The sequence below is a fragment of the Sphaerodactylus townsendi genome, linkage group LG03, assembly GCF_021028975.2.
Source record: "Sphaerodactylus townsendi isolate TG3544 linkage group LG03, MPM_Stown_v2.3, whole genome shotgun sequence".
NCBI lineage: Eukaryota > Metazoa > Chordata > Lepidosauria > Squamata > Sphaerodactylidae > Sphaerodactylus > Sphaerodactylus townsendi.
The window spans coordinates 48310295-48337169 of record NC_059427.1 but is presented as its reverse complement, the minus strand read 5'-3'; the positions used below and the strand labels follow the sequence as shown (position 1 = coordinate 48337169).

At 41.9% G+C, this 26875-nt stretch overlaps 1 protein-coding gene and 1 long non-coding RNA gene across 2 annotated transcripts; one reads left to right on the top strand and one right to left on the bottom strand.

Annotated features, from left to right (window-relative positions):
- Window positions 1-433: 433 nt before the first annotated feature.
- On the bottom strand, window positions 434-23729 carry ZXDC (ZXD family zinc finger C). Its single transcript, XM_048488484.1, has 10 exons — window positions 22586-23729; window positions 18789-18941; window positions 17912-17990; window positions 17389-17519; window positions 15115-15285; window positions 12824-13503; window positions 12016-12100; window positions 5339-5490; window positions 4165-4266; window positions 434-3256 (listed from the first exon to the last, which is right to left on the bottom strand). Exons 1-10 carry the CDS (start codon window positions 23670-23672, stop codon window positions 3170-3172), a joined length of 2727 nt encoding a protein of 908 aa, XP_048344441.1. The 5' UTR covers window positions 23673-23729; the 3' UTR covers window positions 434-3169.
- On the top strand, window positions 22862-24393 carry LOC125428422. Its single transcript, XR_007243828.1, has 2 exons — window positions 22862-22997; window positions 23958-24393. It is a non-coding gene; the product is annotated as an uncharacterized LOC125428422 (long non-coding RNA).
- The last annotated feature ends 2482 nt before the right edge of the window (window positions 24394-26875 follow it).

Here is a 26875-nt window from a genome sequence, read left to right as displayed (position 1 = left end):
TATTGTGGGACAATCAGCATGGCTGTGGGGGTTCATTTCTATATGTCTGCGCAGCTAAGAACGTGTTGCAGGATTTTTTTTTTTAAGAGAAGGGTCTCTGTTGCTAAAGCGCAAAAAAACCCTGGATTGTTTCCATGGGTTCCAATTGCTGCCTGCACAGAACACATGTGAACGGGGGGGAAAGAAAATGGGTTCCTTTATAATGACCACAAAACATTATACATTTGCTGTGCAGAACCTACCCATGAGAAAAATCTAGGCTTCAATCAGATGGTGAGTCTGGCAAGTGTAAAAATTAGTGTCAAACTATTTAGGGATTTCATTAGGAGCTTTTCTTCAGAGCCGTAAACTTTAAAGCTTCTTTGGCTACAGCAAGCATACGGAACAGAAATGCGGACTATGACAATATCGACAAAACCCAGCTAAAATGAAGAACTGGACATTAGTTTTTATTATTTTTTCTATCTCAGCATTTTAGGTGTCCACTGCCAGCAATGGACTGTGCTGGAAAAAAAAATGATGCTAGCTTACCGTCAAGCCATTAGAAATTTACAAGGATTTACAAAGCCAAGTGAATAAACTTTTTAGCGGTACAGTTACAAGCCCCCATAAAAAGTTACTTTAAAAATTTGTGACTGCAAAAAAAGAAAAGGGAGCACCACTTTAGATGGGTCCAGTTCACACTTTTACCCAGCCAATCGTCCTCTTTGTGTGTTATAGTAAGGGTCTGCCCCACCCCCAAGCATCTAAGGTAATCTGTTGGATCTGTACTCCATCAGTTCATCCTCAGAGAAGCTTTCTTTCCCCTAAAAATAGTGGGAGGATAGAATATAGTGGGTTAGGTCTAGGCACATATGGACCACCTTGTGGTGTACTAGCTTTACTTTGCTTTCCAAGAGGACATCACCATAAAGATGATTACTGGCCAGGTAAGCATGTGAACCATTCCACCAAATTAAGAGCTTGAGGTGACAGTTTACCGGGACAAGTCCCCAGCTATTCTTTCAACACCATCATCTTTTAGAAGATTCATCCTGTTTTGGTTTCTTCTAAATACAGAGTAATTTTTTTTAAAGGCTTGAGAGATTAGCAGTATCTTCATCCTTCCGGCTTCATCTGAGAAACATGGAAAATAATTTAGGCACAAGTTGCAATCAGTTTAGAAACAGTTCGAGCCACTGGTCAGATAGCATACAACAGCAATAATGTAAAAATCAAGCCAGTTAATCAAGATTACATTTTTAAAGATAATACAGAAAATCAGAATCTGAAGTGAGCTAATCAGTAAAATTATTTCAATCCCCAAAAAGCTACATTATCCTGGAAATGGACGTTCAAAAGGCACAGGAATTCATTACCACATTTTAAACAAGTGATGGGTAAACCCTGCCCTAACTCTCAATTTTACAATAGGTGAAAAGATTCATTCTCCAAAATAATAAATATTAATACTTTTAAATTTCTATTTCCAAGTGCATCCTGGCCTCCTTATTGTCCTAACAAAATATTCAAGACCAAGATTAGGCCAAGTCTACTTCCTCCAAGTTCCAAGAATGGTACAATTCCTGGCATCTCTAGTAAAAGCTCCTAGTATACAAGATGTTGCCACCACTGTACTCTATAGGCATTAAGTGGAAGCCTGATCAATAACCTCTGTTCATTGCCTCTGTCCTAAAGTAAATTTGGGTGGGAGAAGCAAGGAGGCAGCAGGGCAATCTCATTCTGAACTGTGCCCAAACTTGGCAAGCATTTGGCCAGTGCGGAATACACTGCAGGAGATGATCAACCTGCACAAGTTTGCTCTCAAACACTGTTATCATCACTATTTCTTACAGCCCTCCATGTCTGAATATAATTATATTAAAAATTTAGGATTATAAAGAGTTCATCTGTAGGACCTATTGCTTTACAAAAAAAACTCAAGCATATTTGTAGTTTCACTCAGTGGGAATAAAAACCCATAGACACCAAAATCCATGCTCTAACAAAATTCTATTTGTAATTTTATGGTTATTTGGGCACATGCCAAAAAGTTCCAGTCTTAATCTATGTTGCTGAATGCGGATTTTACACCATTATTAGGGGAATTTATTTAGTCTACAATTCTTGTAAAAAAGAAGCTTCCTGTTAAGTTAAAATGCTCTTTTCTGCTCAAGCAAGAATTCATTTGCTTTCACGTAACACACGAGACGCCACCTGGAAGCTCAGTGCGGCTCAGCAGATACGTCAATCGTAAACAGGTCAAGGTGCACCTATATGGCCTCTCACTCCCAAGTAAATTCCACTGAAATCAGCAAACCTTACTTCTGAGTAAACATACGTAGGATCAGATTGTATGCAATTAAGAAGTGGCAGCTTCGCTTGAATTGGCAACACTGCTTTGTATTACTGTAAACATCATTGTAGGGGTAGGGATTACCATCCACAAAAAAGCCTCCCAAAGTGCAAAGTGAGGCATTTTTACTGGTTTTCTAAGATCTGATGTGATCATTAACTGGCTACTCACTAAAGAGTAGGTAGTAAAGCTATCATATCCAAGATCTGCAGAAGAAGAATAATGCAAGTTATCAGGGATGGAAGCAACAAGAAACTGTTTAGCTGTGTTTCAATGTGAAATATTCCTGAGCACTGTCCTATTTTTCTGGGTTGGTGTCCTTACGCTTGGATCGTTCAACACTGTTGGCAAAAGAAATCTGTGGAAAGTAAGCAGTCTTTACCCTTATTCTTCCATTTTAGCTCTATACTCAGTTTGGGATACCTACCATCACTAACTTGCACCAATACAGAGGAAAAACAGTCAACTGTAACTGTTCATTAATATTTCAATATTGTGTCCATAAAAGGATCACAGAGGACAGCCATTCTAGCCCACCCCAATCCAAGGATATATTTCAAAACATCTATGGCATAACTCAAGGTCCCATTCGCACACACAACCACCTTTTTCTGACACCTAGAGAGAATGTACCAAGATTTCCAAGAGTTGTATCAAATAAAATTTACTGAACAGTTTTTTTCATTGCACTAATACCATCAAGCAAACCATCAGGTAAGTACTGATGAGTGCACTTCCGTCTTTTTTTTCCTTTTAAAAGTATAAATGTTCTCTTCTATTTGCAAGACGCCACTGTACTTCTTAAATAACTCGATATCTCTGTTCCTGGGACTATTATTCCAGGTCTTGCAGATTAATTGTGCTTCCTGTAAACTGAGAATTATCCGAACTGGCATCATCTTCATTGGAATTGTGGGGCTCCTGTTTCAAGGAAAGGAAAAAACAAAATTCACCCAAGACTTTCACAGCAGCTCTTTCACTTCACACATGAAAATTTGAGTACTCTGATAAACACCTACTGAGAATTCCAACTGCCCAAAAAATCTCATCCAAAATTATAAAGGTGGAAAATGGCATATATTTGCTTAAAAAAAACCAAACCCACCACCAGCATAAACCTAAAGCAACTGATCTGTGAGGCTCTCTGCCTCCAACTCTGCCTACCAGTCGTCAGCTGTCCTGCTGGGTCCCACTGGTGGGTCTCTCAAGACTTCAGAAAGGAAAGTGTGTTGCTTCACCTGGTTCCTTTTCTATTCCAGGACAGCAGCTCTTCAACAGCTGTGTCCTACCTTGCTCCTTTCCTTCTGATAGGAACCCATTTTAAACCGGCTGTCTAGCTGCACCCTTCATCCCCACCTGCTGCTCTTCACCTATTCAACCAATCTGGCCTATTTCCTGGAAAGCAGTGATTACTCTCTCCTTTCCTTTCCCTACTGCAAGGCTGCCAGCTTTCTTTCCTCCTCCAGCCACCCCTCCCTCTGTCTGTGCTCTAGAGCTTTCCAGGATATGCAAGGCCCTCTGACCTGCTCCTACTTCTGCCAGGCCCATCTATCCCCAAGCCTCACTGTCTGGTCCTGGGTAACTGATCCCATCCCAGTCTCTTCCATATCTTCTGATGCAGATATCTTATCAGGACTGCCCTGAGGTTGGACCTCAGCTGGCATGGCTGTGGAGGCAGCCTTACCAATAGGGAAGCTTGGAGTCCAGCACCACCCCGGACACAAAAAAGGGGCACTTGACTGCAAAAGTGTATTAGCTGTCTACTTTTTCCAAGCCCAACAATTAACATTTCTTTTGATGTCCAGCTGTGCAACATGAGTGTGCTATACCTGAAGGATATGAACAGGCAAATCCACTGTTAGCTGTGAATGTGACGAGGAGGACTGAGAGCTGAGCTGAAAGGGAAGATCTCCCTCCCCTGGGGAATCATCCTACAAAGGGAAAAAATCAAGTTAGGCTTCTACTCATAAATTAACACTACTTCCTGGCAGAAGTTCAAAATGTGGAAGGGGAAGTATCTGAAAATGGTAACGCCTTGTTAGCTAGGCCCTGAAGAAATGTTGTCTCTATTCTGAGACAGTAACACCCCTAAATTCCATTATCCTCCTAAAGCCATTATCTTGATATCTAAAAAACTGTGTACATTTGCAATAAGCTACCAGTTAACAGAAGAATCGGGATTCATATAGGCAGATGAAAACAGTAATACTTTTCAACGGATTTACTCATCTATGGCCATTACTCTCTACATGTTAAATAAAAACATGAAAAGAATGCCAAAATGCTGTCTAGCCACTGTCTCTCTTCTTAGAGAAAAACCAATTATGTGTATTGTAATTCTACTAAGTGAATTGTTTTTCCCCTAATAAAACCGTATTCTAAGTCAGGTTCTCACAAAGTTGCTCTTTCTCTGGTGGTGGTCTTAATTTAATCTCTGTGCGATAATGCAGGAGTGCACTTATTTCAGAAGTTCTCCCAAGGCATGTCATTTTTACCCCACGCTGCCTCTCCTTTACTCTCCCACTCGTACATCACAAATGCTTGCTTACGTTCTTCTTTTCCATTTACTACTTACTCCTAATTTTGCTGGCATGTATCCAACCATGCAGATCCTCCAATGGAATGCTTTCCAGATATAGAAAAATATCTGCTGGTACTCCCCCTCCCCCCAAAAAACCCCCACAAAATTTTGGGGGATTCAGCGGGCTGCATCAGGAGGGGGAAAGCAAAACAGTGAAAAAACCAGACACACAGTATATTTCATGTCAGCAGAACCTATTTTCACCAAGCAGACAAACAGAAGGGGTCCTGGGTGAAGACAGAAAGAACCCGGAAAATTTCCGTTTATTTTGGAGTAGTTTCCCAAGTTCTTCTTAATAAGACTTCACTCGATCACATAACATAATAAACACTGACAATCATCTATTCCTTTTAAAAATGGAAGCAGCTTGGTATTTTTTTAAAAAATGAAATTATTTTTCATGTCAGATACTGAATTCTCACCTGAAGTAGCTGAATCTGACCATACTGCGAGCCAGCTGATGAATCTCTTACTGGCAGGCCTCCATTTGACAAAACACTGTTACACAATCGAGCCCCATGGGTAGAACTGACTTTATCTTCTTTGCCTTTTCTGATGCCAGAGGTAGGGGATCCTGAAATAAAATTGACATATGTGTAATATGAAGACAAGTGCCCAGGAAAGTGGGTCGCTGTACTTCTAAAGAATAAAACTGGGGAGGGGAAATATATTTGAATGGGAACCACAACTATTTCTACCTATACAAACAAATTATTTAAATACTAAATGTGACATAATAAAGCTATCACATGAGGCATGATCAAGTAACAGTGAAGTCTCTTGTAATAAAAATTCTAGACCTGGATGCTCTTAAGCTCCATCCTTATAACAACTGAGGAAATTGACAAAATAATTGATGATTTAAAATCTAGCTAAACACTTGGCCCAGATGGTTGTTCAAATGAATTATTTATTCTCATTAAAGCAGAATTGGCTCTTTATTGAAGAAAGTGCTTGTTTTTTTTTAAATAATGAAGGGATTAGAGACAGCAAGTGGGCAGAGGCAAATATTAAGCAAATTCCCAAAGATAAGAAACATAGGAGCAATGTAGGCTCATACAGACCTACACTGCTACTAAATGGTGACTATAAAATGTTCACAGCCATATTTGCAAAAACAGTTCCTTGGGACAATATATAGGAGAGGACTAAACAGGCTTGCTAAAGGGAAGATAACTATTATGGAATATAAGAAGATTAATAAATCTCCTAGATCTTGGAAATAGGAATAATGGACAAGTTGTTTTACTCTTTATAGATGCATAAAATCATTTAATCAAACAAGCTGGATTTTTTTGCCACAAATTTTGGAGATACCTGTCTTTGGCAAAGAGCCCACGCCCACCCCCCGCAAACGGTTGACATATGTTATACCAGTGCTAAGGCTAAGATCCTAGCAAATGATTTCTAGTGCTCAACATTTGCATTAGAACATGGAGTTAGACAAGGGTGCTTCCTATCCCCATTACTTTTCGATTTGAGCACTGAAATTATGGCCAGGAAGGCCCAATAAGATAAATCAATTATGGGAAACCAGTTCCACTGTATAGAGTCTCAAATACTGCCTTATGCAGATGTTTTCTCTTTCTGAGCTGAAAGACTTCTGTGAAGCACTTAATAAAACTTTAAATCCATCTGGTCAATGCTCTGACTAAAATAAAATGCAAGAAATCATAATTACTAAGTGTCAACTTGCAAGATGAGGAAAAAACTGACAGCTAGAATTCTGAGAGCCACATGGAAATCTAAAGAGGTTAGTATATGCATGTGTGTTAAGGACCATCAAGCTGCTTCTGATTTATGGTGATCTATGACCTCAAAAATATCCTGCCTTACTCAAGTCTTGCACACAGAGGGCTGTGACTTCTTGTACAAAGTTAATCAATCTCATGCAGGGTCTTCCTCTTTTCCTCTTGCCTTCAACTTCCCTAGCGTTATTGTCTTTTCCAGTGAGTCCTGTCTCCTTACAATGTAACCAAAGTATGATCGTCTCAGATGTCAGATATTTAGGAATAATTTTTTTCTGAAAAATTAGACACATAGATCCAAGGTAGCCTAATACTGGTTATGGATTAAACAGAATTTGATTTATGCTCCAAGCTTTACATGCCATGGCCAGGTAGGATTACAATTGTAGATTAAAAATCTGTCACTGTTTCAATTCTGTTCACTGCTTCTATATTGACCCTGACAGAGTTTCCAGCCAAAACCTAGGAGATGAAATACAGAAAGACTCAGATAGGTAGAATGATAATGTAAGACCCTAAAAAGAAGTCTGGCCTGGTGGGTCCATCAACCAAAAGCTGTACCAAGGTATAAGATATGTGACATAACAATATTGGAGGTCTTCAGACTGGGAGGATTTGTTATTTGGAACCATTGGACTTAAAAGTAACACTAAACATATGGATCTGTGGGAAGACCAATGTACACAAAAATGTTAAGAATAGCCTTGTAAGGCCCTCTGTTTATTCTACATGAAAGAAATTCAGACCATTACACCTAGTGGACTCCTTGCCGCTTATGCCTCTTACACATAAACAAAAGGGAGAGTTTGGTCTTGGGATCAGATAAGGAAAAAGATAGGAAAAATTATTTGCTAAAATCCCAATATCAGCAGATTCAAAGCTTTATCTGCAATTCAGCTCCAAGTGTAGACATGCTCTGGCCACTGAATGTTTCTGAAAAGATAATGATATGTTATGATTTGCCAAATGTCTATTAGCAAAACTCTATGAGGTCTTTCTAAAGTTAGATTATAAGGAACCAACTTACAGGCAGAGATGGCAATGTTATTTAATGCAAAAAAATCACTGAAGACAGGTGGGGGAAAATGTATACAGGTAGCCACTTAGGTTGACATTAACATAAGAGAAAACTAATGTTAGGCTGTGGCATTATACCCCTGCTTTTACATTAGGAAAAATGTTTGATTACTCCTTACCAATATTGTAATTCTTTCAAGAGAAAGGTTCATCCTACCATAAATAGTGGACTTGGCTCAATTATAAGACGATTCTGGGAGAGAATATGTAAACTATTAAATGAAATCACAGTCCATAGAGTGGAATTTTCACCATGGTTAATCTTGTTTGTGCAAGTAAAGAACTTGTTAGACTAGAAGTTTGGTCATGCCATTAGAAATTTGGTGGTGTCTGCAGAGATATTGATTGAAGGCCATTGGAAACAAAAGACAATACCATTGATCAAAATGGCAGCTATTTTAATTCAAATATTGTCTCTAATGATAAAGTACTGGAATAAAATTAAACCCAAAGAGGTGATCAAGTTTGTGATTCTTAATAGTATATGAAATAATAGTGGTAATGTACTTATAAGATTAGAAATTGTCATGGAAGATGCTATCGCTACAGTAAAGGGAAGTCACATATGACTGTGAAAAGCATCTTTGCCTTTTGATCTCCTGGAGGGAGGACAGGAAACTGCAGAGGTGCTAGGACGAAACTTCAAAGGTTTTGGAAACCTCATGGCGAGCGGGAAAAGTTTTCTTGGAGAGTGAGGGAACAAAGCCTAGGTGACTCTATCATGGGCTAAGCTAAGAGAAGCACCTCTTGACTGGAGGTCCCAAGAGATCCACAAGAAGCATTCAGCTGGTCAATTTATCTAAATGCATTTATGTTTTATTTCTTTGTTTTGAACTTTTACAATAAATCTTCGAGAAATCAGCTGGTCTGGAGTTTAATAGGAGGGAAAGGACCCAAGACCGAGGTGAGATAAGGGTGGCTCTCCCAAGCTTAATCTCAGCCTCAGTCGTCATAGAAATGGATAATAGCTTTACAATAAAGACGAAATATATTTTGTATTAATTCTATAAACTGATATTATTCAATTTGGGTAGTTCGGTTTTGGGTATAGAGAAATGGTATTTGAGGATATTTGTTTCTTTCTAAATTATTATCTAATAAAATATTTAAAATTACAAAATTATATATGTCCCAGATTCATACATTTAGCTGTAATGCTGTGAATTTATTGGGTAGGCATAAAAAGTGATGGGCAGCCCAATCCAGCTGGGGGGAGTGAATCCACAAAGGAAATGGCAGACGGCCGCACCAACACATTTGCCCCCTCCACTGCATAAGTAGCAGCCCTGCTGGTGTAGGGGGAACATGCACCAACAGCCAGCCACCCCTCTGCTCCACAGCACTGAAACCTAGAAGTCTGGGGTGCTGCAGAGCTGCATTGACATCTTGAGCAGATGCCATCAGGGGGGGAGGGGGATGCTGGGGTGTTCCAGTGAGTGAACGCTGGCCCCTGGGCTCTCAGACTTGCGCCACACAAAAGCCATTCAAGTCAACTGGGCAATTTGAGTAGCAGCAGGAGAAGAATTTATACCTCACCTTTCTCTCCTGTACAGACTCAAGATGGCTTACAAGGTCCTTTCCCTTCCTCTCCCCACAAAGACACCCTGTGAGGTAGGTGGGGCTGAGAGAGTTCCGAAAGACTGACTAGCCCAAGGTCATCCAGCAGGAATGGAGGAGTATGGAAACACATCTGGTTCACCAGATAAGCCTCCACCACTAAGGTGGAGAAGTGGTGAATTAAGCCCGGTTCTCCAGATTAGAATCCACCTGCTCTTAACCACTACATCATGCTGGCTCTTAGTTTTTCACCCTGCTGCGCCACTCAAAAGTCCCTTTGCAGGGAGCAGGGCACTGCCTTCACCGCGCCACCTTCGCCTACTGCAGCAATCAGGATTGCACCGTAAAGGGACATTTGCAAATTCATGGATTACAGCAATCACACTATCTCACTGAATAAAACCTATTTAATTAGGTTTATTAAGAAATTTCTAGTTTTGAAATAATTAATGTTTAATAGGGATGCAGACATAAAAAAAATTAGAAAGGTAATCTTTTATTTAAATTTAGAGAAAAATAATTTGTTTAAACGTAAACAACTATTTATTGCAAGCCATTGCACCCTAGTCTGAGTTTCTGGCAGTCAGGAAAATAAAGTTAACACTTGAAAATAGAAACCATCAATATAGTAGTAATCTAAAGGAATGTTTTATTAGCCACATTTAGAAACAGAGCCTTTTCCATAAAATCAACATTATCCAGAAAAAATCTAGAAAACCCCTGCAAAACCTGTTTATCACAGGTAACTATCCCTCTTTCAGCAGATTCCAAATCTTTAAAAAAAGAAAGCCACTAGTATTTGCATCTAGGCTACAGAACATCAATAACATACAGTAGTTTCAAGCAAAGATCACTTTAGCCTGTTTGGTATAAATCACTGAACAATCAAATCTTGGTACAACAGCTGTCAATTCAGATAATTTTTTTTTTAAAAAGCAGAATTAACTCAAAGTGCTTTTCATTAAAAGGACACAGAAATGCAGAGTTTATTGCAGAACGGCAGCCAAAGAACTATGAATCAAATCACCCGATTCAGATTTTACATCAGCCAGGAACTTAGAGTGAGCATGTGTGCATGTATTTGCTGTCAAATCACAGCTGATTTATGGCAATCTCTAGTGAAGTTTTCAAGGCAACCAACTAATAGCAGTGGTTTCCCACAGCCCTTCTCTGCACAGAACCCGTTATTCCTTTGAGGTCTCCCATCCGAATACTTGTCAAGGTCGACCCTGCTTTGCTTCTGAGATCTTATGAGATCAAACTAATCTGAACTCTCCAGGTCAGGGCACTTAGTACACAGGTTTAAGCAAACTACTACCCCTATTACTAGACATTCACCTATTCTTAAGGGCGTACACACAAGAGCAAATCATCCAGAATAAACAAACTCCTTCTCTGTATCACACTAAGGGCTTTGAATTTAACATTAAGTCACTAAGAGCCCAATCCAAAGGAGGGGGGCTGAATCCACCCATGGGAACGGTTTGCTGCCATGCCAGCAGATTTGCCTTTCCTGTGGCACCTACCACAGAAGAAGGGCAATGTCACCAGCATGCAGCCTCCCCAATGCTGCGATGTGGGGCCAGACATGGGGCCAGTGTCCCAGTACCCTGCCCCGCCACCATAGCAGGGGCAGGTCAGGGGAGGAGTCGACATTAGTTAGCTCCCTCAGTCATTTGGTGCATTATGCTAGCAACCAGGGATACAGACTTACGCCACCCTTTTGCGTGGCATAAGTTTGTTAAACCCAGTGCGGGCTTCTCAGAGGCAGGGAAGCCTTCACACTTGCAAAGCTTCCCCACACCACCAGGCAGCCCCTTTGGGAGTGGAAGGATGGGGCAGCCACAACTGGCCACCTGAAGTCTTAGATGGGGCTGTGCTTCCTCAAGCTTCTCTCTAATCTGTAATCAGTTTTTCACACGCACACAAACTTGTACACTTTTCTACTAGTCTACATCTACGCAAAAGACACACTGTGGAATGCTGTATTATGTTGTGACCCACCCAGAGCCCTTTGGAGATAGGGTGAGATAGAAATCCTAAATAAATAAATAAAATAGAAAATAGAAAAGGAATGGTAACTTGGAGTCACAATTCAATTGTGCCCTTTTCTCCCCTACTGCATACTTGAATACATATCCATAAAAGTATCACCCGTAATCCAAGAAACATTTTTTAGGAAACCCAGCTAGTATCAGATTACAAGGAAAATTATAATTACAAACATAAACATATATTTTAGAAAGACAAGAAAAGCACCTCTGCTAAGTTACCTTGAACATGATCCTTTAAATTTAATTCATTCAAAAAGTATCATAGGGGCTATTTTCCTAAGCAGTGAGAAAAGGTTCCATTTGCCAAGAGTATCCAAGACATATTTTCTACTACAAGATATATTTTTGCGTCTTCAAATTCTAACCACGTGAAAAGTATGCGGGGCAAGCAGGGCTGCAGTGACACACTCCATCAGAAAGCACACGTACAATGAATGAGCACCCTGAAAATTAGGGCTCATGACCATAGGCAGAACCTACAGCTAGAATATTTATATCTTCAAATGAACATGTGAAGGTTGCAGGCAGACCTCCTCATGGCCAAGGATCCACGTGCATTTATTGCATATGCTTAGAACGTGTGAACATTTTTCTGATCTTCAAGCACCTAGTCTCATATCATGGGGAAATTATGTCAGCAGAGCAGATTATTTACTTACTCACCTATGTCGGTCTCGTTGCCTTTCTGCTTTCTCTTCTTGGCAAGCTGAATGGCTCTATAATCAGTTCTTGCAGACCCACCACTCTCCTAATGAGAGAAGAAGGTTTATGCACATCACCAGAACTTGGGAGACTAGGTTTTAACATTACAACACTATTCAGAAAATACCTATGCTTTTCCAAACAGCACCCGGCAGCTTTCTCTCAGAGTCTGCAATACAGAATTTAATACACACAAACTATGTAGCTCCAGACTGTATTGAAAATACTGCTATCCCACTTTTCAGTTCAGGGAACTTACAAGGCAAGCTAAATATTTAGCAAAACAAATCCTACACACAACTGTTTCACGCAGCTCTCAATACTTAATCCTATTTCAATTTAGAGGGGTTCAATTTGAGTGTCAACGTCAAGTCCAATTAAACAATTGTGTGCAACATAAGAAAGAGTTCAAGTTTCAGGGCATTTCCCCTGTTACATAAGCACTGTACCCCTTTCCTCACTGCACCCACAAATCTACACGTTCTCACAACATGTCAAGGAGAGATGTACTTGTAGTAAATCCTAGCTGGGAAAATATTTGTCCTTTCTCATTCAAGTATGCTGTACAATGTTTAACTGGATTCAGTACTTTTACAGGCAACTACAATTTATGCCACTTACATGGTACAAAACACACGGCGACTTCATTCAGGCAGACATTCCATAACCCCATTTGATTTGGTAGAAAGGATGGTTCATACACGGCAATATAATATCCTCAAAGCTAAGATACTAATGAAAACTAGAGTTACTGAGAGTTACTGCATACCAGAAAAGAGCTGCCAGTCACCATGCTCAGATCAGTTTCTTTCTGCGCACTGTAACTTCCTGGAGGATTGGCGAACACAAACTGAGTCACCACTTTACTGCCTTCTTGCTGTCCCACAACGTCCAGAGTAGGAAGCAAAGTCTGTTCGGCTTTACTTGGAGCCAGTAATTCAGGAGCATTGTTTCCACCAAGGTTGTTGGACAGGGTTAAAGAGGCTGCATCTACAGAAAGGTTATTGCTGGAGGTCAAACCATGTAGATCTTGATTGGAATTCTTTGTAGACGCTAGTGAGCCTAAGGCCTCTGCATTGACAGTCTGTACATCATCCAAATTTAAAGTGCTTTGCTGTAAAACTGTGGCATTGGTTCCCAAGAGAAGAGAGCTGTCCAGGCTGTGTGGAATGTCACCACTAGTCACTAAAATCAGCGGGTCAACTGTATGACCAAGAGAGTTGCTACCAACAGAAAGACTGCCCCCAAGGGTGGAGCCCACAGAAGCAACATCTATAGTGAGAATTCCAGAGTTTATCAGAGCCATATCAGTTGAAATTCCAGAACTGTTCCCAGATACACTGGAAAAGAGGGACACAAGATCTATATTGCTGAGGTCACTTTGTCCTGAATTGGTGAGTTCACTGCTAGGCGTGAGGGAACTGATTGTTTCCATTTGATTTAAGAGATCTGAAAGAAATATGTGGAATACTTTAAAATACCACCACAGGACTTGAAGTCAAAATGCCAACAACAAATTCTACCTCCAGTTTGACGAAAGATCCACCCCCTCAATTTTTTCACCCAACTACCCGACTCAATACAGTCAACAACGACTCACAAAGCTCCCCAAAACTCTTATTTGGCTATTGTTTCAGGCCATTTTCATTTCCTGCCATTTCCCTGATAATAAATAGAAGGTCACCTCAAATGCAATCAGGTAGTGTGCTGCTCAAAACCATTTTCATGTGTCGAATGTTTTGTGGCTTGTTTAAACTTCCTGCATGTGACAGACTGAGTGGAAAATACATCAGCTGGTGTCACATCTCCCCAGGGCTGGAATGGGCACCAACTACACAAGGGGCTCCTCCTAAAGAGAACCCTGAAACTACAACTGGTTCAGAATATGGCAGCCTGACTATTGTCAGGGGTTATATGTTGCTCATTTTGAAACAACTACAGTGGTTGCTAGTCTGTTTCCAAGTTCAACTCAAGCTGCTGGTTAAACCCTTCATGACCTGGGACAAATCTATCTGAAGGACCACTTCCTTCCACATGTCTCTGTGCTCCCAGTACAATTGTCCAGCACTTGGAGTGGCCCATCTGGCATCAACCAGAGGCCAGGCCTTTTCCATGGTGGTTCTAACTCTGGGGAATGAGCTACCTGAGATCTTCAGGAGGCCCTGTAAGACCTGCCCATTGCCAAAGGTTCTGAGGGGATTTGAATGGCAGGCATCTTTTAAGGAGTGGAAGAGGAGACAGATTTGGGATTTGCTATTTTATTTTTTTATTTTTAACCTGAACATTTTAACTATGATTATAAACTACCTTGAACCACAAGGAAAGGTAGGATATGTTTTAAACAGATCTGACTTGACTATACAGAAAGCGAAATCAAATAATCCTGAAGTGACTTTTACTTCATAAAACCAATTTTCAGTGGCAACCAAGCCAATATAGTAGTATACATGAATCAGCCCTAAAGCATCCAGCAAATATTAAGTGTCATTTATATTTGTTTGTAGACCCTTTTTGTACAAGATTTCTTTTTATGTTTTTATTTTATATTATTTGCTATTCATCCATGTATTTTCTTAAATTTTCAATAAGATCATTTTAAAAATAAAAAAAGAAACTGATGCCTAAGAACACTCAGATTATTTGCACAAACACCCAAGTTAATAAGCAATTTGTCCCATAAGTTAGAAAAAGCAGATACATAGTGAATCTCCCTTTAAAGGATACGAACCCAGCCAGCCCACCCTAGGAAGAATGCATCAAGGCTTCAGGAGAAAGAAGAAAAATACAACTTCTACATCTTTTTTTGCCTTCTAAAGCACGTTGGAAGCTGCCAGAGTTGAAGTTCATGCATGCTTCACTGTTAAGCACAATGTAATTTCCAAATTAAAAACACATAGTACTTTACATCACATTTCTATGTCAGAAGTCAAAATACACAACAGTTTTCAAAAGACTGGGGTTTCAGGTACTAGGACATAGTAACACATTCTTTCTGTGAGTGACTGAACAGATGCCAGATATATTTAGAAAACTGTACAGATAGTTAAATAAAGATAATACCTGCACTGAAATTGTGCTGTTTGACCATATGCGTTTTCATACTGTGCTTGGAAGTAAACAATTTATTACAGCTAGATACAGGGCAGCGGGTTTTCAACGAGTCCACATCCTGAAGGTGCTTTTTGGAGTGAATGTAAAGGCTACTGCGTGCAGAGAATTTTGCAAAACAACCTGCAATAAGATATGTTTGTTTAGATGAAGTTGCTTTCTTCACTTATTATCTACTACGTTCATTTTCAGACATTCAAAAATAACATTCTAATAGGTTAAATTGAGACGAGATGGCTGGAGAATCACGATTAGTCATGTGGGCTGTTGAAAAAAATTGAAAATTTATACTAGAACTGGAGCCTTTTCCAGAATATTATAGAATTCCCTCACAAACATATGATCTGATTGAGCACTGCTCAGTTTGACTCACATGTAGTAAATACATTTTAAAAGTATACCATATTAATTTCCTGCACAAAAGTTTATGTGGAAATTATTTTAATGGAATACTATTTGTAAAAATGTAATATAGAATGTAGTTAACACTGTTTATTTTAAAAATCCCCAAAGGATTGAAAACTGTGGACACACCAATTTTAGCACACCAAAAGAACTGAACATGATATGCCATGGATGAGGTTGTCCACTCTCCAACAGAATTGATTTCTTGTTTACCAAGGTCACTGAGTAGCTCATCACTTGTTTGTAGCGGTGCTCCGTACAAGGACTGGGGATCTTCCAGCAGAGGGGGCAGCTCACTTCAACTCTCTCCATGGTTAACATTTTTAAAAACTGCACACGATCCAACACAAACCTCTTGGCATCATAATGTCAACCTTTAATTGACACTGGGTATACATCAGAGAATACCTTCCATACTCATTACACACTGAAGGTGGAATCAATTTCTATTGGACAAAACAGTTGCAGTGGAGTATAAAATTACTGAAATTTAAGAATTGTACGGAAAGAACCAAAGGTGCCCAACATGCCAAACAACCCAAGTAGCTGTCTACCACCCAATTTAGTGCTGCAAAACTTTCCCATGAGAAGGCAAGCAGGACAAGGTCTCAAGAACTTTCAGTTCTACATTTTCTCTGTTCCACCACACCACGGCTTACATTTTCAGCTCTCAGGTCCTCAAGACTCTTAAATGCCACATCCTATTGCAAGTGGGAAGATCAGAAAGAGTCATTCTTTTTCCACCTAACCTTTGGAACTCTGCTCTCTCAACAGTCTTGTGTTCTCTGCTTCCAATGAAGACCAAGTCAAGACATTTCATCCATGTTTGACCCAAATGGTCACGGAACATTGTTAGCTCTTCTACTCAGTCCCTTCTGATTACTGCTTAACATTTTGTTCCAAACTGCCTTTGATTTACTGCCTTTGATTTACTGTTTTTGTCGACTATTGGATTACTAGCAATTTTACATTTTTGTTATTATAATCAAAAGTCGCCTAAAAGATCCTTAGCACGGGCTGAATATCAGCATAATTCTTTAGCAGATTAAAGACTTAATGAAGATGATAATGGCCTTGTCAGGTAACACAATCAAGAAGAAGAGTAATAGCAATTATCAATTATATGTACATGTGCAAATCACACTTTGATTGTACAGAATGGGGGGGGGGCGGGGGACGAACTGTGCTGAATAGGTGCATGTAAGAAGAGGAGTAATTATTTTTTTCCAGTGGTAGGATTCTATAAACAAACAAACCCTGGAAAGAGTATCTCAACTTCACAAAGAGGCTTCAAATTCCAATGTCAGGAATTTATAATGATTTCAAACTTTTTGACAAACTAAAACATCATCCTATCAGTAACTCCCTTCTAAATCCACTGAAATTTAAGATTGGACTCCAAATGTTCTATTCAATAATGCTTTAAGAAGCTCCTAAATTTGCATGCAATACAGACCAAACTGGATCCAATAGTGGGATAACCCAAAGCAGGCTGCACCAAGTTTTTACAAGAGAAGGGTGGACAACTTTAAGCACATTGAGAACTGGAGGCTTCAACTTTCATTTTGCACCCCAAAACCACTTAAAAAAACACTACCTTTTCCTGGCAAGGTCACCTTCTGGTAACAACCGTAAGTCCAAATAATTTCACTCTATCCTCCTATTCTTTGCAGCACTTTACACCTCTCTCTTTCCCCTCACAAGCTTTGTATGAATTCAGCAGCAACCTGATCCTGATACAAGGTCCTCAAAGCTGACTCAATTAGTTCTCAAAGCATTAATGGAATCCACAGAAGTAAAGACATCCCATTAAGGTAATACCTTCTACTGGACACTCAAATGGCTTTGTACCAAGATGAGTTATACTATGGCCTTTCAAGTGTTCTGCTCTTGTGAAGGATTTTCCACAGCCTTCTACGGAACATGTAAATCGCCTGTCATCTTCATGTTTCCTACAACAAACATTAGATCAATTATATCAAGCACCAACAAAACAACCTAGAGAAAACTGGTTAACAGAAAAGACTCCCTGACATCAACTAGACAGCATCCATTTAATTCACCCTAATGTATATTTGCTAAACACATTAGACAGCATGTAAAATTATTGCATTTCTTAATAAACTGAAAAGATCACCAGCTAAAAGGGGATCCTCATCTCCAGATAAAAAGCCCATCTACACGTTACTGAATTTGCTCATTCTTCTTGTTACACTTTCCTCTCTCACTATCAAAATTTAGATTGCAAAACCTATTCTTTCAACTCTGAACAACCATATGAAAAGATCACACTATTACAATCATCATGTGCAAAACAGGTATAAAGCTCAATCAAGAATTTTACCTTTTGTGTCTTAACAGCTTGGACATGCTGGTAAAAGACCAGCCACAGCCTTCAAAGTCACAAATGAACGGCCTTTCACCTGCAAGAAAAAACAACAATTATTATAGCTTTCTTTACCTTGTCAAGTGAAAATGGAAGACGTTTACCCTCAGCAGCTTTCCAGAATATTCATTCAGGGGTTCATAACCTTTATGGCTGTAGGTTTCACTTAGATTATGACTGCATTTCATAGCATTAATTGATAGTTTAACTGTATTACTATACAAAGTTAACTGCTTTCAGACCTTCTTCTATAATGATTTTTTTGCCTTTGACAACACACAAAAAATGAATAGATATGTTGCCATATCTACTGCCCCTTCCACCAGCATCATCATTTCTAGGGTCAATACGAGAAAGAGCCAACTCTGCATACAGTTTCCTTGGCTCACCTCAGACAGAACTGAAAACTATTTGGGTCTGGAAAGTCACAGACTGCAAGGCTATTTTAAGAATACAACTCATGTCAATTGCAAATGAAAGCCTCAATAATAACCAGTTACATGGAACATAGAACACTTTGCTCCTAATCTTCACCTACCATTCATCTAATCACTGATTTGCCTATTTATTTAGTGGTAAATTACATGCTACTCAGTTGTGAACAACTGAAAGTAAACAAGGACAGTAGTAGAACTCAAAACAGAAAGACGAAAACTGAATAGGAAAACATTTCTGTTCAGCAATCCTACGCACTGCAATTTCCATGTGCGAATAATTCAGCTGACATGATTTGGGTTTCCTTAAAATGTCTAATAAACACAGCACCCCTCAATTCAACAAAAACATTTTATAAAGCAACTACTTGCCAACAGTAACCAATGATCTAGCTTCACACCTGTGTGACTTCTCATGTGGATTTTCAGTCGGCAGGCTTTGTCATACTGCTTGCTACATCCTGGGAAGGAGCAGGAGAACAGTTCTTGTTCTCTAAAGTGGACGCGATTATGGGAAAACAATGCACTCACTGTTATAAAAGTCCTGTCACAACCTGGAGAAAGAAGGAACAAGCAAACTGAGACTTAGGGAACAGCAGAAGCAACAACTCAATTTGTTATGCAATTCTGTAACAATCTAGAAAAGCTCCTGGTGATTACCCTATTTCTAACACAATTGCAGGGAAACTGATTCTGTTTAAAGTTTGGTCCTGTTATTACCATACATGCTGCTTTAAATGAGCATATCCTAGAAACTTCTTCTGCACGTCAATTTCCCTTTCTTCAAAACATGCACACAGTGAGACAATGAACTGCAGGTTTCCTCGCTAGTATGCTAGTCTTTACCCTCTCAACACAATGACAGGTACTCACTTGTCCCATCAGGAACATTCACATGAACGGAAACATTCTGTGATGAGAGTACCTCACTGCAACCTTATTATATAAAACAAAAAATATGAGATGTTTCTCTTAAAAGGTTAGGGGCCTGACTATGGCATTAACTCTCCAATTCTACTTGGTAAACACAGACAGCATGGAAAAACTGGCCTCTGTGCTTCCTAATCACATTAGGTTAATCCTTTGGAGGGGAGGGATTTATTAGACAAATCTACTGTGAGTTCCTGGGAAAGCAGAAGATTAACAGAGCAATCCTGTGCTGAAATCAATGTGCTTAGACTTCAGTTAAGTTGTACTACAAGAGCTACAGCTAACGTTAAAGAAGCCTCCCACTGGAGTGCAAAAAGAGATTATCCTTGTCAGTATCATAAATGTGATTCTAGGGTACTAATTAATCTGTAAATATAACAATTTTATTTTTGGGACTGTGTTTTCCTAATGGAAGTTGTTTATCTATGTTTTTGCATGTTGTTTTCATTTCTTTCCAGAATAAGCCTTGAAGTTGTGACTACGAAGTCGGCATATAATCTAGATTCCGACTAGCTTATTCTGATATTCATTATGGGCTTTTTGCTGTATTTGATTGTATGCCAATCTACTTAATGTAGTTATGGTTCTATATAAGTAAAAATTTCATTTTTCCACTCTAGTGGGAGGCTTCTTTAACATTAGCTGTAGCCCTTTCGGTACAATTTTGACTTTTGTTGGCCGTGTGGTTTTGTACCAACCCCTTTTTCTGACTATGGTCAACTTCAGTAAAGTCCATACAATGTTCTGCATTGTAAAACTAGGAAATCTGATCCAAATTGCCAGATAAGAATTGATCCTCTTATCCAATTTCTGAATTTAAAATATCAAATATAATCATAATTGAGTGTCATCAGGTCACAGCCAACCTATGGCAGCCTCTCATAGGGTTTCCAAGGCAACAGGTAAGCAAAGGTGGTTTGCCATTGCCTATTTCTGCATAGCAATCCGGAGCTTCTGTGGTGATCTCCGATGCAAATCCTGACCGTGGCTGCTGCTTAGCTTCCAAACTCTGCAGAGCTCAGGACAGTCAGAGCTACTGAGGTTGGTACAAAATATCACACAGTTTACGAAATATCACACACTTTCCCAAATATAATCTCACAGAGGCTAGCGGTGGACTTAAAACAAGAAGCTTGGATCCCATCAACAAAGCTCACCAGCCTTTGAAGCTATTCACTGTTACTCAACCTTTGAAGGGCACCCTCGACTCAAACGAAAGAAAAAATAAGAACGAATCTTCTTAGACAGTGAGATACTGGCATCCTTGGCAGAAAAAGCAGACTTACAGAGTATTCCGTGTCATCATCCACATGGGGGTCTTCATGAATTCTGTATTATATAACTTTATTTAAATCTTTTATTATTAGAATTAAACCTCCTTCCTATATAGAAGTGCTTCAAAGTTAGGAAACTTTAATTTTATGTGAGTCTTCTAAGAATAATATTGATTTAATGTCAAGGCTCCTCTAATTCACGAACATATAATGGCATTAAAGTCATTTTTAAATTCAATGAATCACCTAACCAGTGTACACTACCCATTCTTACACCTGTTGACTTCAACTGACTTAGAAGAACGCAACTCCGATTTTAGCCAGTGTTGGCATTATTACTTACTAAAATACCAGTTTCCCAATCAGATTACTAATTCAGGAAATGCAAAACAAAAGTTTACAAATTATCCCCACCCCCAAGTTTCCAACTGCCACCAAAGATGGCATCAGAAGAAAAGCAGGACACAGCCAGGCACACCAACTACTGTATCTGGATCAACTCAGCTGAAAATGCCCCTCCCCCCAGTTCACCTGATTTTTATTTACTGGTTTCATTTTTATCCTGCCTTTCTCCTCCATGGGGATTCAAAGTTGCATACATCTGTCTCCTCAACTCATTACAATCCTATGCAAGGTAGGCCAAGCTGAGGGTGAGTGACTGGCCAAAGTCCCCAACTGAACCTCCACAGCAAAGTAAGGATGCAAACCCAGCTCTCCCAATAACCACTACACAAACACTGGTTCACTCCAAGCCTACCTCCTTCCAAAAAATTCCCATCCTCTCTCACTCCTGTCCATGGCTGCACAATGAGGATCCAATGTGACTACAACTGACACTTCAAATCAGCCAAGTGGCCCACCAGATGACCTTGGGTCAATCACCTACCCTTAGCTGGGGGGGGTGGGGGGGGTGGAGGAGAGAGAGATCTGTTCCCATAATCTACATCTCCTACTCACTCAGCCTTCAGGATTTTGCAAAGTCATACCAAACCCTTCTCTGTACACCTAGTGTACTTTTTATGGTTTCAGAAATCTCAATGAGCATGAAGCATCTGCAGCAAATTTGAGCAACTTCTCTTCATATAAAGCAGCGAGCACAGATAAGACCTACTATCAGCCATCAATAAGTGCCCAAAGGCAAACATGAGGGCCCCTACCTACCCACTGTGTCCCAGGACAGTGGCAAGGTTTACAAATCCCCTGAATTTAGCATCGCTGAGGTTCACACTGATCAAGTCCTGGAACAGGTATTCACAACTGACAAAGAGACCTGAGAAGCAGAGATATCAAAAGGGGAGGCGCGGGAGGCTGCAACCTTCAGGTCAGCAGTCCACCAGAGTCAGTAAAGCAGCAAGACCTCAGCCTTGTGTTTATGGTGGCCAATTTAGCCAAAATGATAAGACAGATACTGGAGCACGATTCAAGCAAAAATTGAACCTCTTGTCACATTCACACAACATAGCTTCTGCTCGTATATCATCTTGTGTGTCTTTTCTTTCAGGAGCCCTCATTTTTTGTATGAACTCACACAACTACCCCACAGAGTAACTTAAAACGTTTCCATATCTGCAGTGCAACTGTAAAACCTACAAGGGCAAGAATGTACATTTGATTTTTCAAAAAACGGTTCTTCCTATAGCTCCTACTTCACAGCAGGGAGGTACCACAGGGCAAGATGATGACAGGCCTCCACTGCTGACCTATCATCCTCGGAGTCTTTCAGCTGCCCTCGTTTAGTGTTATGAACTCACACGGCTGCCCCCCCCCCCCACCCCCGAGTGATGTAAAACATTTCCGTATCTGCAATGCAAACCTACAAGGGCATTTGGTTTTGTAAAAAAAAATGGCTCTCCCCATGACTCCTACTCTACAGCAGGGTGGTACCGCAGGGCAAGTTGCAGAAAGCTCCTGTGGGACCTCCACCTCTCAGCCTTCCACGAAGCCCCATCTGTGCGGCCGGTCTTAAGCCGCCGTCCTGAGCCCGTGCCCATTACCTGGGTACTCGCACCGGTAGGGCCGGTCGGGCTCCAAGTGGCTGCGCCGGCGGTGCGCGCCGAGGCGGGCGGCGGTGGGGAAGCGCTGCCCGCAGGCCTCGCACTTGTGCGCCGCCTCCTGCTGGTGGGCCCGGCCGTGCGCCCGCAGGTTGTAGACGGTGGTGAAGCGCTTGGTGCAGCCGTCGGCCGGGCAGGCGAAGGGCCGCAGCTTGTCGTGCGAGTGCTGGTGGCGCCGCAGCTTGTAGGCCGTGGCGAAGGCCCACGCGCAGCCGGGCACCGCGCACCGGAAGGGCCGCGCAGACCGGGCCGGGGAGGCCGCCGCTTCTCCTGCGCCGCCGTGGGCCGAGAGCCGGTGCAGGCGCAGCAGCTGCTTGCGGGAGAAGGCCTCGGCGCAGCGCGGCTCCGGGCACGGGTAGACGGCGGCGGCGGGGCGAGCGGCGGAAGCCGAGGAGGGCTGGGCGGCCAGGCCGGGGGGCGGAGGCGGGCCCGCGAGGCTCAGGAGGCCGTTTTCGAAGCGCACCAGCAGGCTCTGGTTGTTGAGGGTCAGCGTGCCCGAGAAGGACGAGGCGGCGCCCGGGTCCTCCCGCGGTGGCTTCTCGGGAGGGGCGGGAAATGGTGCCTCGCCTCCCCCTCGGCCGCCGCCGCCTGCGCTCCTCTCCGCCGGCTGAGGCGGGGGCGGCTGCTGTGGGGGCCCACCCGAGAGGCTCCCAGCCGCTCCGCCCCGCACCAGGTTGAGCACCAGCAGCAGGGCGTCGCTGTCCTGCTGTTGCTGCTCGGAGCCTCCAGCTGCGGCGGCGGAGGGTCCTTGCGGCACGGCGGGCGGCTGAGCAGGCGGGGGCGGCAATGGTGGCGGCGGCTCCGGCGGCTTCTCGCCCTCCAGCAGCAGCAGCACCGGGAATGCCACGTCCAGGCCTCCTGCTGCGGAGGCGGCCGAGTCGTGCCTCTGAGGAGACGGGCGCGGCGGCCCTGAGGGGGAAGGCGCCGAGGAGAGGGCCCGCTCGCTGGCAACGACGCCGCCGCCATGTTGCTGGGCGCCAGGCTCGGGCCGGGCCGCCTCCACCGCGGCGAGCAGCCCCTGCGATTCCATCTTGGGGGTCCCTGTAGCAGCGGCTGAAACCGGAGCTGCGGGGCGGAGCCGGCCGGGCGAAAGGGGAAACCCGGAGTGGCCGAGCAGGAGCCGGGGCTGCTTTTGCGGCGCAGTGGAAAACCCGGAGACAGGAGCAATTTTTGAACCAAGCCGGGTGGTTGAGAATGTGGTGTTACCGGAGCGGAGTCTAGACGTGGGAATGGCGAGTCGAGAAGGCTACAAGTTTTAACCTTTAAAGAGCGACTAAAAAGTTTGAATTCTAGCATAAACTTTCTACTTTGACAGATGCGATGCCTCTAGCCATGAAGGAAGGAAAATGTTTCAAACAGGGCTGTGCAATGCAGAGGAAGTACAATGTGGGTTGACCCTGCTCTTTACAACGAGACGGTGTGAAAGCCGGAACGGAAACAAACAGCCTTGAACGGGTTTTAAATAAATAATATTACTGCAGAACACACGGGTAGATGTTAAACACACTTCAGAACAATATTTTAGAAATGCAAACATTGAAATAATTTGCTATTATTGACCTTTTTCTAGCCAGGATGAAGGAGAGCAGCAGGGAACAGGCATTAAAAATATTACAGCAAAACTATGTTGGGCTTTAAAGCCATCCCCCACTTTTATCACTTGCATGGAAATAGCTGCCCACATGCGTTTAATGAGTTGAACTCTGCTCCCTGAAATATTATGCAATAATAAAAACTTGTTTTTAACATGCCATGGAACTCTGTGTTATTTTTGCAGTGAGAGGCTGGAAGAAGACAGGAATCCAGAGTGGGATAACTTGCCATCACAATTTGTCTTTTATATGCAGAACAAACCGACAGAATATAAGGAAACTAGTGCACAAACAATAGTGTTGTTTGCAGAATTACTCCAGTGTAGGGGCTATTGAACTGGTTGTACACTTTTCAAATTCACAGTATAAGGCAGGTAGTTCTGTGCACACTTAACTGAGAAATAAACCCTATAACTTGCTTCCAAAGAATTACAGTAGGATAGCACTGTTAAGACAGCTGCTGCAAAAACAAACAAGAATCTTGTGGCACCTTAAAGAGGAGCAAAATTTTGTTGTACCAAAAGAATGTGTGGACTAGAGCCAACTTCAGTTCTGTAAAAACTGGAGCTGCAATAATATCTTATTTAGACTTTAAGGTGCCACTAGACTCGTTTATTTTTACTTCTTAAGGCTTGTTCATAGGGACAGGCTGTTACTTTGCCTGGTGAGGAAAAAAACACTGTGATGTTAATGTCAGTATTGAATCATTTTGTTGCATCCATACAGGATAATGTGAGGATATTTCTGGCATTGTGTGAAGTGGCTTCTTTCCTCCAAGATTAATACCATCATACATTCAGGATGAAGGGATGGGTTTTCCTAGCAAGCAGAAACTCAGGACCAAACTACAGTACCTGGTCCAGGTCCAGATGTCATTCTGTGCCATTAATATTATAAATAAATTTATCAGAATGTAGCACATATGTTTAAAGCACTTCTGCCACTTTAAAAAAAATGTAATGTTAAGAAAAAACTAACTTTCTCTGGTTTGTGAATTTAAATTCTTATATCTGGAGATATTTGTTGGGCTGTGTTGATCAAGATGTTAAAAAGCAACTTTTTTCACTATATCATTCTGTTCTATGAACAGGAGGGGGTGCTATACTACCTCACAAAACGTGCAGCAATATTAGCCACACTATTGTAATTCTGAATTTATGTTGATTTTTTTTACAATGTTGTTACAATAGGAGCAAATGCTATTTTCTTTCCCCCTTCCACTAATAATGTTGTCTTCTTACTTCCAATATACAAAATGCATTGGGACTATCAACTTAAATACTGTTACTGTACCATAGGCTTCATCCCCACCCACAACCACTAAGGTTACCCCTCCACAAGGTTCTTCACACCCCCACCTCCCCCAGATCTCATTATATCCTGCCTCTGGTTGTTGGCACCACAAGAAGAAGTTATGACCCTGTTCCTTTCTTTCAACAATTTTGCAGGGGTTGCTAGCTACCTCTTGAGTAATGCTGATTTTGGACAGGTACAGATGTGTCACCAATAAAATGTGTGCCACTGTTTTCCCCTTCTCTTACACAGGTATTTCACCCCCTGTTCAATATTGTGGTGTCTTCCTTGTGACATTCACTCAGGATTCCCTTTTATGCACTAAAGATGTGTCACGGAGCAATTCTTTCTTTTCTTTTTTGGCCATTAAGTCACAGTTGACTTGTGGCAACCTTGGTGGAGATGTCAAGGCAAGAGACATTTCAGAGGTAATTTGCCATCACCTGCATTCAAATTTGCCTCCTGGTATTGCTTGGAGGTCTCCCATCCAAATACTAGCTGGGGCGGAGTGCGTGTGACTGGCCCAAGGTCACCCAACAAGCTTCCATGGCACAAGTGGGGATTCAAACATGGGTTTCCCAGGTCCTAGTCTGAAACCTTAACCATTATTTTATTTATTTTTATTTATTTTTCAGATTTCTAGACCGCCCCATCCCCTAGGGGTTCTGGGCGGTGTACAACACGATAACCATTGTATACAGATAAAAACAGTTAAAACCTTTAAAAGCAGCAGTGGATAAAGGACTAAAAAGAATAATTAAATTAATTTATAAGATGGCGTCCGACAATCTAATTTCACCCTCTTTCAGAGAGGGAGGGCAGCAAATCCCGAGATGGCAAAGGCACAGATGTAAAGGCCACGGGGGGGCTACCATCAGCGGCTGGAGTAATTCCAAAGGCCCGGCGAACAGCTCTGTCTTTACAGGCCCTCGCGAATTCTGTAGGCAGTCCCGCGAGGGGGGGGCCGGACAGCTGGTGGAAGAGTGTTCCACACCAGGCTGGGGCCAGGGCTGTAAAGGCCCTGGCCCGCCGTGGAGGCTAGCCAGACAATCACCGAGGGGCCAGGGACTCACCAGGTAGAATTGGCCTCTGCTGAAACGAAGGAGGCCGTATTGGGACATGTGGGGTGATGCGGTCCCGAAGATCTACGAAGCGTCCCCAGGCCGCCAGTAAGGCCTTAAAGCGTCAACACTCAGCACCTTTGAAGATGATTCCGAACTCCGCACTTTCGGGGAGCCAATGCGGCTGGCGTGCACAGGTTGGGATATGATCCCAGTGTGGCATTACCTGTGAGCAAACGCGCAGCTGCATTTTTGGACCATTAGCTTTTAACTTCTGAATCAAACGC